At 45.4% G+C, this 15621-nt stretch overlaps 2 protein-coding genes across 3 annotated transcripts; one reads left to right on the top strand and one right to left on the bottom strand.

Moving 5' to 3' along the window:
- Positions 1–115: 115 nt before the first annotated feature.
- On the bottom strand, positions 116–15488 carry gins1 (GINS complex subunit 1 (Psf1 homolog)). 2 transcript variants are annotated; one of them, XM_026309367.2, is made up of 8 exons: positions 15250–15488; positions 14213–14285; positions 2065–2129; positions 1774–1872; positions 1599–1689; positions 857–970; positions 703–777; positions 116–301 (listed from the first exon to the last, which is right to left on the bottom strand). In XM_026309367.2, the coding sequence occupies exons 3-8, from the start codon at positions 2097–2099 to the stop codon at positions 233–235; spliced, it is 483 nt and encodes a 160-aa protein (XP_026165152.1). In that variant the 5' UTR covers positions 2100–2129; positions 14213–14285; positions 15250–15488; the 3' UTR covers positions 116–232. The 2 variants fall into 2 exon arrangements, with proteins under 2 accessions (XP_026165152.1, XP_026165151.1); XM_026309366.2 differs by lacking the exons at positions 14213–14285; positions 15250–15488 and adding an exon at positions 2606–3141.
- abhd12 (abhydrolase domain containing 12, lysophospholipase) lies at positions 2815–13908 on the top strand. Its single transcript, XM_026309358.1, has 14 exons — positions 2815–2921; positions 4307–4481; positions 8876–8997; positions 9193–9298; positions 9671–9790; positions 10255–10285; positions 10745–10790; positions 10918–11047; positions 11181–11218; positions 11532–11611; positions 11706–11788; positions 12382–12460; positions 13122–13249; positions 13399–13908. Exons 2-14 carry the CDS (start codon positions 4309–4311, stop codon positions 13433–13435), a joined length of 1173 nt encoding a protein of 390 aa, XP_026165143.1. The 5' UTR covers positions 2815–2921; positions 4307–4308; the 3' UTR covers positions 13436–13908.
- Positions 15489–15621: the final 133 nt, after the last annotated feature.

The raw sequence follows: 15621 nt of genomic DNA, 5'->3' as shown, positions 1-15621 counted from the left end.
TCCCAAGTTTATAAAGTACTTCAAACTGGTCCAATAACTACTTCAGTAAAGTTCAGCATGTACATTAATGCAGCAGGAATATTCATGCGTGTTAGTTCACACTAACAGACGGAAAAACCTTTAGCAGATTTTATTTTTGCATTATAACGTGTAGAAAACTGGGTCTGCGTCTTCATGAGGACGAAGCTGTAGGTGATGATGTTTCGGCTGCTCCTCTTCTCGCTCTCCTGCGTCAGGACACGACGTGCTCCAAGACGCCCTGACGAATCAGCTGCTCGCATTTCCATCGTGGCAGGAAGTGCTGAGGACAGAGAGACGCCGTGAGCAGAGGGACTTCCTGTGAGACTGAATCCACACCTGCGGCCTTTGGCATGGTGCTGTTTCTTCACTGGGATTCTTATTCATATGTTTTTCTTCTTCTACTTATTCCTGGGGCTAAATACTGTCCCTGCACACACGGACTTTACAGCTTTTCTGCTGCTCAGGATGAACTTGAGCTTTTACCAGTAACAGAAAACAAACCTACAGTTTGTATTTATTGACACTGAGCATTTCCAGCTGTGGAAAATAGTTCCTATCAATCTAATTTCTTTAATCAACAACAGCTGGACATGATGTCAGTGAAGCCTTTCGTGCATTTGTTGTGTGTTGCGTTTGAGGACTTGGCCTGGACATGTGGATAAAACAGTTTCCTGCTCTGACCTGACTGTTCTTCTTCAGCAGGATCACCGTCCCATCGTCGATTTCGAACTCGCCATGGTCCTTTAAACACCTCACCTGGAAAACAGAAATGTTAAGGTCAGAGGTCAAAGGTCATCTGGAGGCCAGAGGTCATCTGGAGGCCAGAGCATCTCACCTCAATGTAAAGACTCTTTGGAGGCTTCATGTCCTGAGTGATATCCAGACCGCCGTCCCTCAGCGACCGCATGAAGGAGGCCAGAGACTTTCTGTACTGACTGAACCACTGCAGCTGAGACACAAACCACAGTCCAATTTGAAGTACTTTATATACTTCTGGGTAGCTGACGTTAACTACCTTATATACTTCTAATTTGAAGTACTTTATATACTTCTGGGTAGCTGACGTTAACTACCTTATATACTTCTAATTTGAAGTACTTTATATACTTCTGGGTAGCTGACGTTAACTACCTTATATACCTCTAATTTGAAGTACATTATGTACCGCTGGGTAGCTGACGTTAACTACCTTATATACTTCTAATTTGAAGTACTTTATATACTACTGGGTAGCTGACGTTAACTACCTTATATACTTTTAATTTGAAGTACTTTATATACTGCTGGGTAGCTGATGTTAACTACCTTATAGACTTCTAATTTGAAGTACTTTATATACTGCTGGGTATCTTGGGAATTTCCCACCAGGGATCAATAAAGTTTGATGATCAGTCTGTATTTTGTTGGATCCATATGATTCTGAAAAGGAACTAAAGTTATTAGATAAATGTAGAGCAGGAAAAAGTCCAAGGTTTGACTCTGACATGTAGTGAAGTCCAAGGATGAAGTAGCACAGCATGGAAATACTCAGGTAAAGTACAAATACCTCAGAACTTGGACCTGAGCTGCAGACTCACCTCCTCCGCACACATGTGGAACTGGACGCTGCCAGGCAGGACGCTACCATACGCCCACCGCAGAGCTCTGATCCTCAGCACACGGTCATACCTGCCGGGGCAGAGACATCGTTAAAGAGAGAGTTAACCGTGGGGTCACATGATGCACAGGTGTGAAGGTGAGTCTGGCAGGTACAGGTAAGCGGTGAGGCAGCGCTGGTTCCTCAGCAGGCAGCAGTGACGCAGTTTGATAGAGGGAATCAAGTCAGCCCGACCTTCAGACTTCACCTCGTTTCTGAAACACAGAAATGGGATGAGAGGAAGCCTGAGAGGTTTCTCCTAAGAAACTAACTAAAATAAACCAGAAGTGAAAAAACTCAAACTAAAACAAAACACAGGGCTTCACTGGACTGAAACGAGCACATGGTCAGACTAAGACAATCAGATGATATAAAGTGTAGAAGTGTTTTAAATCCTCAGGACTCACACATCCCGCTGGTTCTGTTCATACAGAGTCTGCATCTCCTGCAGAACCTGCCTCAGTCCGTCCTCCTGGAAACAGAGATTTCAACTGAACCACATTCTGCTAGAGTCCAAATCCTGCTCCTGTTTTAAAATCCTGACTTATCTGTGCAAATTTGACTCAATCCTACCAAACTCCATTGAAAAACTCTCCGATTTAACTTTTACTTTTTCCCAGTAGTGACTTAGAAGATAATTTCACACATTCATCAAAACATTAGCACCACCTGTGTAATTCGGCCAATGTCCAACCACCAACCAGAGCTGCAGCCTAACATTAGTCAGGCGTTAAGGTGTGTGTGCTGCTGGATTGTTTAAGTGAACCTGGGCAGTTTCAACGCTCCCTTGGTGTATTAGCTCAAAGCCGAAATGTAATGAGGAGATCAAGTTGTGTAAAAATGTCCTTGACATGTTTTATTATGTTTGTATTTCTGTCGATTAGTAACTAAACTTTAAAATATCACGTTTGTGAATGAAACACCGTCACTGCACCGCCGGTTACTCACGTTAAAGGCGGGCAGCTGTCCGTCGCTCATCCGGTGCAGTTCTCTGACCAGCTCGACGGCTTTTTCACAAAACATCCCGGAGCCCCAAAACGCAAACACGCACAGCAGAAATCAGTCTGTATTTGGGACAAAACCCCGCACTATCTGCGGGACAGCGGCTCAATTTTCGCGGCAAAACCCGGAGTGATGTTGCGATCACGTGACAGGATGACGGGTGCCGCTTTGGGTCAAACGTCGAAGAGAAAAACGAATCGCCGCTGCTGAAGTTTTCACGCAACGATGCGGTGAAACGGCTCCACTCAGGGCGGACTGAGAGGTGAGGGCGTGGATTTCATTTCTGCTGTTTCACCGTCTTCAGGCCCGAATCCCGTTTCGCTAAAAACAACCCGAGAATCACTTCGCATGACGGTGTTGCGCCGAAAAGTGACCGCCTGCCAGAACGTGCCCACCGTCCGCGGGAGCGTGCACAGCCTATTAGCGTGACTGGCCCGTTTTGAAGCACAGGCCTGAATTTTTCCGGATCAAACTGTAATAAGGTAAAAAAACAAAACAAAACAAAAAAAAAAAACAAACAAATTGTGTGTGTCCCCGTGGCAGGACGGAAGTGCGATGTTTTGAGGACACAGAGTCAGGCAGTGAGTTTAGATTAATTTAATACGCTGCTGATATATTTTTATTGAGTTTTTAAAACTTTATTATGGTTTGATTGGGACAAAATCATGTGCACGAGAAGAAATTCGCGACGTCGTGACGTTTAACAGGGTGGGCGCGCTCCCGCGGACCGTAATGCCTTTCTATGACCGCCGTCACTTTCCGCCATAACACCTGCAGATCCACCAGAGGTGGGTCCGAGCAGGAAAACCAGAGTTTATGTCGCATGTTCATTAACCGGGTTAGTTTCGAGGCTAATTCGTGTTGCGTTCTTGTTCCACTGGGAAAAACAGCTTCGTACAAGAGAATATTTCTCCAATAAGATCTGAAATTTCCACTTCCTGGGTTTTGGTTTAGCAGCAAAACTGTCACCAAAACGAACCACAGTCATTCATAATCGATTAATAACTTCAGTCACTTTCCTTTAAAACTGGTAAAACGGTGCAAAAAATGCAGCGTCTCAAATGGCACGGCTTCTTGCTTTTCTTTGTGATGTAGCTTTAAAACATAAATGTTCTGGTTTGTACTTTGGGCCGAACCATGTTTGCTCTGATCAGTCACGATGGACATTTTTCATGATCTCGTTGATTAATCGAAAAAAGAATCGTCAGACAAGTTAATACAGAAAACAATCTTAGCCCTGCTTTAAATACAAAAATACTTTATTATATAACATTTCTGCTTCACTGTCCGCTTCATATTTTCTCTTTATAAAATCATCTTGCGAGGTGCATTTAAAGGCCAAGTGCATTTTCACCCACAAAACCGGTTTTGTTTTGATTTCCGTTGCTCCGACGCTCCCTAGAGGCCATACACGCAGCACAGAGACCACGTGGTTGTGCTCCTGTTCTGTGATTGGCTGCGGCGGCTCGGTGCGGGTCAGCTGTTCTCTGCGGATCAGTTCGGAGCGAGTCCGAGCAGGAGGCGCAGCGGGGACTCAGCTCGTCCTCTCCGGCAGGATCACGGCCTCCTCCCCGCTGACAGGCCCCCAGCAGCGGCTCCTCCTCAGCCTTTTTTCCGCTTAACATTCATTGGTTTTAACGTTTCCAGCGATGCGAAAGAGGAATAGTTCGCTGACTGCGGAGAATGACAGCGGGACCACCGGCACTCTGCTGGACAGCGACCCGGACCTGAAGACGCGTCCCGGCAGGGGGGCAGAAAGGCCCGCATCCGGCAGCCAGCACCCCCCGGGTGAAGAGCGCAGCATGGGGAAACCTTTCAGGAGGTAAGACCGGGCACCGGTACAGGTGTGTCAACACCTACATCTGTTAGTCCGCCTAAAGAGATTAATTACCGTAGTTTATTTAAAGATTTATTTATAAAAACGTCCTGATAGAAGAGCTGCAGGTGAGTGAAGTTTCAGAATCTGGATTGTAAGTGAACGTCTCCAGAATTTATCATTAAAACTTAACATTCAGCCGCATCAGGCAGCATTTGGTCCAGTTTTTTAGACTCTGAGCTGGTGATACTCCATACTGGTCTAACTGGCTTCACAGAGATTGGTGAGCTGGTTGGACTGGAAGCTGAAAGGGAGTCTGAGAGGGTGTACCGTGAAAATGGATTAAAGGGAACAATTTTCTCATCCAATGGGTGTAAACAGTAACATAATGTAGGCTTGTTTGGGAACATCTGTCCTGATTGAAAATGGAAATAATGAGGAAATCAAGGAAAATAATCTCAGTTAAAATATGCAGAATTCATTATTATCAGCTGCTGTTTGCAGTGAACCCATGACCACAGACAACCATCGCTGGATCACTGTTACACTGAAGGAAACTTCAAAACAGCAGGACCCTGTACAGTGGCCTCTGTTTGCTCTGGTTTCTAATGGAGATTTATTGTGGAGGGACACCAGAAGTAATGAGACCCTCGGGGAGTGGAAGTCACACTGGATCCAAAAATATGTGTCTGTGTGTGGGCTTGACTGAGTTAGGACCAGTTTTCACTCAGGTCTGCCTGGTTCAGTATCTCCTCCCCCTGCAGCTTTTGATGGAACTGCTAGTCCTGTGTTTAGACCTACATGACACTGGTAGAATTACATGTTAGCACTGAGCTGATTGTGTATTGTGGAAATCAGTGACGTGTTTGGCCTGGAGCTTATTTTTATGTGATTTACATGGAAAACTATCTTCAGTAACAAAGTTTATTTCTGGATACGTCTGTTTTGAGCAGACACTCCTTTAAGCTTGTGCCTCTTTTGAGTTTCCAGATACAGGACAGCATGGAGCTGTACAGTAGCGGCAGAGCTAAAAATAGCGAGAAACTGGGACTTTATGATTTGAGAACATTTGTTGTCTGGTTTTATTAAATCTTCAGAAGAAGCTGCTCAGCTAAGATTATCAATACTAGACGGTAACCCTAAACCTGACACATAGAGACATCCATCCATCCATCATCTAGACCCCCTTAGTCCTAAAACCAGGGTCCCAGGGATCTTCTGGAGCCTATCCCAGCTCTCTTTGGGTGAAAGGCAGGGGTCCACCCTGGACAGGTCCCCAGTCCATCACAGGGCCACATAGAGACAAACAACCTCACACACTCACACTCACTCCTATGGGCAATTTAGAGTCACCAATCAACCTGACATACATGTTTTTGGACTGTGGGAGGAAACCAGAGTACCTGGAGAAAACCCACACAAGCACAGGGAGAACATGCAGACTCCACACAGAAAGGCCCCTGATGGGTTTCAAACCAGCTGTGAGGCAACAGTGCTAACCACTAACCCATCGTGCTGCCCCCTGCTAAAATGTTTTTCTGGAAAACATTTATCTTTGAGAAGTTGCTGCCTGTTTTGTAATGTTGTCCAGGCTTACAGAGCATTTTATCAAACCAATCGATCACAATTATCGATCCTACACCCTTTGAATCAATGATAGTTCAGCCTTAAACATTTACACGTTCAGTCTAATGAGGGGGGCAGTAGATCTGAAATGTGAAAAACAAACCCTGGAGCTGCTGACTGACAGCCATGGAGCTTCAGTTATTGATTGGGAGATTCTGATCAGTCTGACCATGGTTGTTCTAAAACTGGCTCCACCCACAACAGTAAAACTCATATAGATATCAATAGATACCTAATGATATAATTTACTGTCTAGTTAGTGTCACAGGAGACATTTTACTGCATTCACTTCATTCCTTTTTTTATTTGAGGTATATTTTGCTGATTATACTCACATACTTTTTAGTGTCTGTGTTTACTGCTGTTCTACATCAAACAGAATTTTTAAATAATTTTGTTCATTTGTTCAAACTTCACTTTGGCCTTTAAGATTTTTTTTTTTTTTTTTACTAGTCTTCTGACGTGTTAAAAATTGTTAACCATCTGAAGTTAAACAGTTTGACCTGCTCTGCTGAGCCACATCACACTCTGACCACATAAGTCCGCGCACTAGAACACATCGTGGACACTTCAGGTGCTTTCGCTTTAAGTAAGCCACTCATTGTGGAGCTACTGAAAACCTTCCCACACACCTGCTGTGACAGCGCTGCAGGATGGTTTTTTTAAGTGGGAGCATGGCAGACAGGTTGTCTGTGATGGTTTTTGTCTTTATTGTTATTGTTTGAGCTGCTGCACGTCACAGCTGCCGTACTGTGTGTTTTCTGGGAGTGTCTATACGTGCACAGGCAGCTACAGTAGCTGAGATTGTTTACTGAGTGAAACTTTAATGGACACACGTTTAGATATGTGGCCTGTCAGGTTCACTCTTGTTCTGTCTAATCCTCATTAGAGCCTCTGCAGATTAAACTCCACCAGGAGGTCGAGCCAGACGCCGCCCCAGGACACTGCAGTGCACATGATGGTCATTATTTGGATTCAAACAAAACAGCAGTAGAATATCAAGAAGATCAGGACATGATTGCACAAGTGTTTTATTTTCCATAGCAGTTGGAAACAAACAGAAATTCAAGCTCCTTGATTTTCTGTAAATTTCCACAGAACATCGTCATTTAGCTGCGTCCTTCAAAAGACTAAATGAAAATCAGGTGCTGCCATTAACCTGCTCCTGAAGGTTGCTGAGGGCAAAAAGTCTCATTTCTGCTTCCACATTAAACGTTTCCAAAAGTCTGAACAGAGTTTAGTGAATAAACTCCTGCAGCAAACAGTCATCATGGGAAAGTAGAGAATAACAGCAGAATGCTCCTTTAAAGTGCTGCAGTCAGTTTGTGCAGACTGAAGGAGCCGTGACCTCCTTTAAATAGAGGTACACTCTGAAATTAGATCTTTGTCGTGTGAAGAAGAAGTGAGTCTGTCTTTTTAAAATCTGTGACAAGAGTCCAGCTCTTGGTTGTTTGCTCAGACCCTCGGCTTCTGTGAGCGGCAGGTCACGGGTTTGAGCTCTAGGCTGCTGAACCCCAAAAGCAGAAGTGGAGGGCTGAGTCAGCGTCTCACACATCACATGACGTTCAGTGACCCTCGTTCTGTTTAATTCAGCCACAAGAAGCAAACTTTGGTGTCCAGTAAAGAAAATAAATGGGCATGGTCCCTGTGGCTTTAGCTCTGCACCTTCAGGACCACCCGGGCATGTCCTGCAGTTCCACCCCCACCTCTTTGCGGCGGCTTCACCTCTGCGTGACCTTGAGGCTGCAGCGAGGCATCAGCTGATAATCCTGCAGGCGGAAACCTGAGAGTGCGCTGCTGCAGATCTGTGCTCATGCTGCAGGGAGTTTGTCTCCATGAGAGTCCAAACCCCTTCAATGCGTCCACTTAGAGCCTGGACCGGTTTCTGTTTACATCGGCAGGCCAGTGACAAACAGTAATAAGATAATAACAGACTAATCATTGCAGCGGATTAGAATATATAACTGACACTCCGGACTGGTCTGACTGGTTTCACTGGGTTGTGTAAAAAGTGAGTCTGCTGTCGGACATGATGAGGATTCAGGACATGTCAGCAAAGGTTTTTCATTGGGATTAAAGGTGTGAAAAACAGGAATAGTCCTTTGGTTGTACCTCCTGCTCAGGAAGGTAGAAGGGTTTCTGGCAGATGCAGCAGACTCTCTGGCTGGATGAATAATTTAAAGTGGATCCTGTAACGTGAACACACATAACAGACCTTATATCTGAACCTGCTGCAAATGGACCCACAAGAAAGTGAGAAGTCAAACCTGAAGAGGAGACTGTAGCTGCAGCTGCTTCTCTCTGCAGGTTTCATTTCTTCTCATCCTTCTTCTGTTGGTGAAGAAGTCCAGGTCCAGTTATTAGAATTAAAACAAACTGTGGGATTCAGTCAGAACATTTGACGTTTTCATGCACATGACGGGCCCCTGGTTTTCACACCTCCTCCTGCTGCTTTTCTGGTTTTGTGCCTCTAGAAACTGGTTTTCTGGTTCTACATTGTGTTGTGGGATATTTTTGCGGGTCGGACCCCAGACTGTCACAGCGCTGTTTACATTCAGCCTGAAAAAGAAGCAGGTTGGGCTGTGACTCTCAGGAACGTCTCTGTTCACTGCAGAGCTGTGGGCTCAGTAAAACACTGCAGAGGAAGGATGACGTCATGGGGAGCCTCGGAGCAGAGCTGCGTTCACAGGGAGCAGTGTTGCTTTGCTGTGTTCCTGCGAACGGGAGTAACGAGTGCAGTGCTGGCAGTGATGTGGCCTAACGTGTCTCCTCAGGTTGGGTCTGCTGGGGAAACTGAAGAGGATCATGTTGTGGCTGTTCCTCGTCTACGTGTCTGTTCCCGTCATCATCAAACTGTGTCCATCCATTCAGGCCAAACTGGTCTTCCTCAACTTCAGTGAGTCCCGTTTATTCTTGTTATTGTTGTCGAGTTCATCAGTGTTTTATTACACGTTGACTTAGACCAAGACAAATGTGACTGACATTATAGGTGTTTGCATCATTTTAAAGATTGTTTCACACTAAATGTTTGAGTGTGTGAGTCATGTGACTGGTCAGCAACCTCTGACCTCTACTGCACCCCCCCCCCCAGTGAGGATGCCATACTTTATTGACCTGAAGCGACCCCTAGACCAGGGATTGAACCACACACACAACTTCTACCTGGAGCCTGAACCTGGACTGAAGATCGGAGTCTGGTAACACACACACACACACACACACACACACACACACACACACACACACAGTTCAACATTAAACACAGTGGACAGATAAATTAAAATTTCTGCTCCTTAGCTCAGTAATAAAAATCCAAAAATAAGCTCAGGGCGTTTCCTGCACAGTGACCTCCTTTGGGAACGACTCTTAAAAAGTCAGGAACAGTTTTAATGAACTCAAGAACATCTTTAGGAGCAAGTGTCCTCCATCGAAGAAAATGTCCAGTGTGAACTGGACAGTTACAGTAGCAAAGACCTGATTCACTCTGGACTCCTCCAGACACTGACCCTGGTCTTTAGGTACATTTTCCTGATAACGAGTGTGTGTGTGTGTGTGTGTGTGTGTTTCAGGCACACAGTTCCTGCTCAGATGTGGAGAGAAGCTCAGGGGAAAGGCGGCGACTGGTATGACTCCACGTTAAGCTCCACACATCCCGTCATCCTCTATCTTCATGGAAACGCAGGGACCAGGTGAGCCCACATCCAAACACACCCACACCCAGATACAAACCAGCAGATTCATTATGAGCTGATGTTCCGCCATGTTGGTTCAGGGAAGCCTCTTGATGTGAATTTTCTTTGCCGCAGATGTTAGAAACGTGTTTATGAGCCAGGAGGTTTGTTCACAATAAAAAAGGGGATTTACAAACAGACACTTTGTCTTTTGTATGTAGTCAGTGAGATTTTTGTTTGTTGAAGATGAACATTGTTGTTAGAGATTTATTCGTTCGTCTTTCTACGACGTAACGTGACGGCTGTGAAATCTTACTTGTTGCTTGGTTTTGTAGTTTATTTTGTTAAAAACTTCCAGTAGCAGCAGAAACTGTTGTTTTGAGCTGAACCCTGCACCAACATGGCGACTGCAGAGACTTCTGTGTGACCTTTGACCTCACGTTGGTTTGACTGTTTGCTGATGAAGTTGTTTTTCTCTACAGAGGAGGAGATCACAGAGTTCAGCTGTACAAGGTAAAAACCTACACGTCTTATTGATTGATTGATCGATTGATTGGTTGGTTTTGGGTCATTCTGGGAAACGTCTTTTCTGTTGTGACTCGACTGATTTAGTCGAAAATGTCTTTTAGTCCAAAGAGAAGACTGTTTAGTTTTAGTCTCCGGTTCATCCATATTCATCTTCTCACTGTTGGGAGGTTACATCCACGTCCATCCATGTTGTGTACCGTTACCGTGGTTACAGCCACGTCCATCCATGTTGTGTACCGTTACCGTGGTTACAGCCACGTCCATCCATGTTGTGTACCGTTACCGTGATTACAGCCGCCTCCATGTTTGTAGTTGCCGTGGTCACAGCGTCTTCTGAGGAGCAAGCGAAATCTTTTGGATATATGTCACAAGATTAGTCGTTTGTTGCGTTTAAGTGGTCATGTGACTGACTCCCAACTCTCGTATGTGCCTGTCTTCCTTCAGGTCCTCAGTTCATTAGGCTACCATGTAGTCACCTTTGATTACAGAGGTGAGCGTAACTGCTTCATCAACACATTGACATCCTGCTGTTTTTACTCTGACAGCACAGCTGGATGACCCGTGTGTGTGTGTGTGTGTGTGTGTGTGTGTGTGTGTGTGTGTGTGTGTGTGTGCAGGCTGGGGGGATTCAGAGGGGTCTCCATCAGAGGGGGCAATGACCACAGACGCTCTTTTTATCTACGATCGGTTGAAGCGGCAGCTGGACCAAACGCCGCTGTACATCTGGGGACACTCTCTGGGGACGGGGTAAAACACACACACACACACACACACACACACACTTCCATGTGGGCACATTGACCTCTACCCTCACCTGGACTTAACTCAAACCGTACTGTAACAGTGATGTTGTGACTAAACCAGATGTTCTGTGTTGCAGAGTTGCCACCAACCTGGTGAGACGTCTGTGTGACAGAGGTCAGACACACAACTGTCATTTGTACATTTACACTGAGACACAGCACCAACATGTTGGCACGTAATTCACTTACACTGTCAAATGTCCCAGACACGAACTGGGCCACTGTTTAACAACCACATCCAGCAGGGCTGGAAAGTATCTCAAGTCCAGATCTGAGATATTTGTATTTTACCTGAGTATTTCCATTTTGTGTAGTAGTTCCTTTTCAAAACCACATGGATCCAACAAAATACAGTCTGATCATCAAACCTTATTGATCTTTATTATGAACTTTACTGAGGGAGCTTTAATATTTGCTGTTATTTGCAGGAAGTCCTCCTGACTCCCTGATCTTAGAGTCTCCGTTCACCAACATCAGAGAGGAGGCCAGGAGCCACCCCTTCTCCATGGTGACACACAACACACGCCCTCTCACATTCACTCTAACCTCTCACACACCTGCAGCCAGGTGTACATTCAGCTCTTGTGTTTGTTTTTCCTCAGGTCTACAGATACCTGCCCGGCTTTGATTGGTTCTTCCTGGACACTATCACAGTCAACAACATCCGCTTCGCCAGCGACGAGAAGTACGTAACACTCAGCCTAGTTCGGCTGACAGCAGCCGTGACCTTTGACCTCTGAGCTGCAGCTTAGGGTTTCACATCCAAAAAAAAAATCCCCAGAAACATGACAGAGCAACTGGAGCTGGACCAAAGGCCTTTTTGTAAGAACTCAGGGTGTTTCCAGAACCTTTTCAGAGAGCACACCAACACGAGCTGCTCCGGGGCCGAGCTCTCAGGGACAGTCTAAGATACATTTCTAAACTTTTTCCTGTAGCATTTTAAATATCAGGGCATCTTGCCAAGTTTCAGAAATATTCTCAGTCAATAACTTTCAGAAACGTCAATACTCAGAATGCTTTTGGTGTAGGTATAGTTTTAGAAACTCCAGGCCTTTTCCACGAACAGGCAGGTGTTTTCAGTGGTTGCTCTGACTACAGGCTGCTGCATTTTGATTTGCTAGAGCCCACTGAACCAGTTCCTGGACCGGTTTGTTGGGTCTGATTGCTGGAGCATCATCTTGTGGCTGTTAGAGGAACTACAGCTGATCCTTCTGTTGATGTGTGCCGTTACCTGAGCAAGCAGTAATGGAAAATATCAAACGTTGTGTCTGTTTTCAGTGTGAATCACATCTCCTGCCCGGTGCTGATCCTCCACGCCGAGGACGACAGCGTGGTTCCTTTCTACCTGGGCAAAAAGGTACGACATCGGTCCTTTTTTATTATTTTTTTATTTATACAGATAAATCAAGGACATGCTCTCTTTAGTTAATTTTAAATAAGAAAACAGGAACACGAACCCAACACTGACGCTGATTCACTGCAGCAGACTGTTAAGACTGTAATTACACTCAAACACACATAACGTTCTCACTGCTACAGCAGCAGCAACAATAATGATGATGTAACAGGAAGGTGGGTCGGTCCCTGTCAGCCTGGTGCTGAAGCTGCTGCTCGGAGCAGTCAGGGTGTCCTGTAGGGGGCGCCAGGTGTCATGATGACTAGCAGTTTGAACCTCATTCTCTCCCAGACTGACACCATGATGCTGAGACCAGGACTCTGCTTGCAGGTCTCCTGCTTCTCCTGCTCTGAACCCAGGTCTGTAGGACTTTGCTGCAAGTCTGGGCTCAGGGTCAGGGTGTACGCTCAGTCTGGGACCATCAGACCCCTCCTGCTGATGTAGGGGAAAAATTAAAGCTGGTTAAAACTTTGCTGACCATTGATCCACACAGCTGTGACTGTGCAGGTCTGGGTCAGGTCTAAGGGGGCAGAGTGCACCCAGGAGTTTTAGTGTCACGGAAGAGGAAACTTAAATGTTGTTGTTGCTGTTGCACTGACACTAAACCTCCCTCTCTGTGCAGCTCTACCACCTGGCCTCCCAGTCCAAGAGTCTCAGTGGCCACAAGGTCCAGTTCGTCCCCTTCCCCTCATCTCTGGCCTACAAGCACAAGTTCATCTACAGGAGCCCTGAGCTGCCAAACATCCTCAGGTACGGCAGTGATGAGTCCAGTCTGACCTCCATCCCTGGCTCCTACCTCCTCCCTTTGTCTCTCCCTCCTTCATGCTGACGATAACGTTTCTGCATTTCACTTTTGACCCTCTCCTGTTTCTCTGTGCGTTTCTGTGTTTGTGTTGCAGCGATTTCCTCGGCACAGCTCATCCCATTGCTCAGTGAGGAGAAACAGGAATAGCCAGCACGAAAACTGTGACTGTGCACCGCGAACACGTCTGTTTCCAGTGTGACTGGTGGGACTGAACGTTTGCGCACGAACTGGACACGAACCCACATCATTCCCTTTTTTCCGCTAGCATTCCTCCGACACCAGCTTCAGCTTTCCTGCACCTCCATCACGTTGCCATGGAGATGTTTCTGCTTCCTGTGGAACGAGGAGGACGTTTTTGTCTTTTAATATTTCGTTATCGCAGCCTGTAGTTTGATTCTGCCTGTCAGGTTTTACTTTCCTGGGTCCATGTGATCTTTTCTGTCTCGCGGTTTCAGGGTTTGTTTTTGAAAATCTCTTCAGTTTTAAACCTGTTACGACTTGAATTATGAATTAAATATTTCTGGTTTAATGTATCTGTGCATTTGGTTTGTGTCTGTACATCAAATATTTTTCCTTCTACAGTCATTAAATCACTACAACCAGTCGCTGCCTGGATGAGACTTTCTGCTGAAGGTTTGTCTGAAATCAGTTTCATTGATTATCTGTGATCCAAACCAACAGACGTTTGCTCTTCATTCTACAATCGATCAAAATGTTACGACTATTTAAATATCAGGGGTTTTTATTAAATATTTACACATTGTTTGATTCCAAAAACAAAACTATTTTTAAAAAACACGACACAAACTAGAAAAATCTTCACTTATATCAAGTTCACCTTCAAATGAGTCTACTCTGGAAATAAAACACCAATAATCACACACAGACACACACAGGTGTGTTGTTACCTGGTCGGCGGCTTCTCTTTAAGGCCCAGGTTGATCCTGGGTCTGCGGCACTCGGCCCATGGGGAAGTCCAGACTGTACAGAGAAAAAACCCACATCAGATCCACGACACTTCACACCACCAATCACCTGCTTAGTTCTACATGTGTTCGTTAAACACAGGACCCCTGACCTGGAGGGACCGGACTTTATGGTTCTGGTTTACAGTCCTGAATATAGATATATATAAATAATGACTCCTGAGAAATGTTTGGACACATCACACTAACTGAGAGGAAACAAAGTTTGTCATTAACTTTCATTCATCCCCTTGGATGTTTGACCCTTTTAGTTTTATAAATCAATCCTGGTCAATATCATTTGGGATTTTGACCAAAACAAACCTTTAATGTCAAAGTGAAAGCAGGTTTCTACACAGTAATCTCAATTAAATAAAACTATGGCTGTCAAATAAGTGATGGCATCAACATTCAGCCCCTTCAAGTCGGTCCTGGACTTCGAGTCTTTGTGGACTGGTCTCAGTTTTACTCATTTCTTCTTAGCAAATCTGCTCAAGCTCCGTCAGGTTGATCAGGCGTGAACAGTCCTTTTCAGGTCCAGCCACAAGTTTTCTATTGCACTGAGGTCTGCGCTTCGACTCAACCACTCAGGAACATTCACCTTGTAGTCTTTAAACCATTTCTGTTGTTTTTCCCTGCAAAAATCTGAATCCGTGCTTCTCCTCCGCTATTTCTCCAGTGCCTACATTTCCCAGACTCCTTGCGAACCTCTGACGGTTTTTCTGCTTATTTACTCAGACACGGTCAAAGTTACAGGTAAGTGAACAGACTTTGGTCTCAGCTCTTCCCAGACAAGAACAGAGACTTAAGGTCGGAAGGAAAAGCTCAAACAAGACTCAGAAACATCGTGTTGATTAGTTAATCACAGAAACCAGTTAATAATAAAACCAACCAGCGCACTGACCGTGTCAAACGTTATTCACGTCTTTATATATTATTATATTCCTCCGATAACGACAGTAAAAATAATGTTTCCAAACCTGAAACTGAGCGACGCTTGGACGTTAACTGTCCGCCGAGCAACGGACCATGTTTTCCCGCCAGTGATACACCTGCTGACACCTGGAGAAACTTCAAACCGGAACCAGGCTGTTTGCGGGTTCCTGTTGCTCCTACCTCGGGGTCTTTCTCGGAGCAGTACGGCTAGTTCGGACCCACCGACCCTGCAGGTGGTTCTGACCGGTGTGGGCTGAACTTGCGGGGAACGAATCACACCTGCTGACGTAGTGACGTCCCAGAAGGGGCGGGGGCAGCAGTGGAGCACAGAGCTGAAGAGCAAAGGTAGACGTCTCACTCTGATGCTGTTTCTGACGCACAGGTCCTCAGAGCCTAATTTGGTCCCACGTGGGAAC

This window comes from Mastacembelus armatus, chromosome 15 (genome assembly GCF_900324485.2).
Source record: "Mastacembelus armatus chromosome 15, fMasArm1.2, whole genome shotgun sequence".
In the NCBI taxonomy this organism is placed as follows: Eukaryota; Metazoa; Chordata; class Actinopteri; order Synbranchiformes; family Mastacembelidae; genus Mastacembelus; species Mastacembelus armatus.
This window is presented reverse-complemented; position numbering and strand designations above follow the sequence as displayed.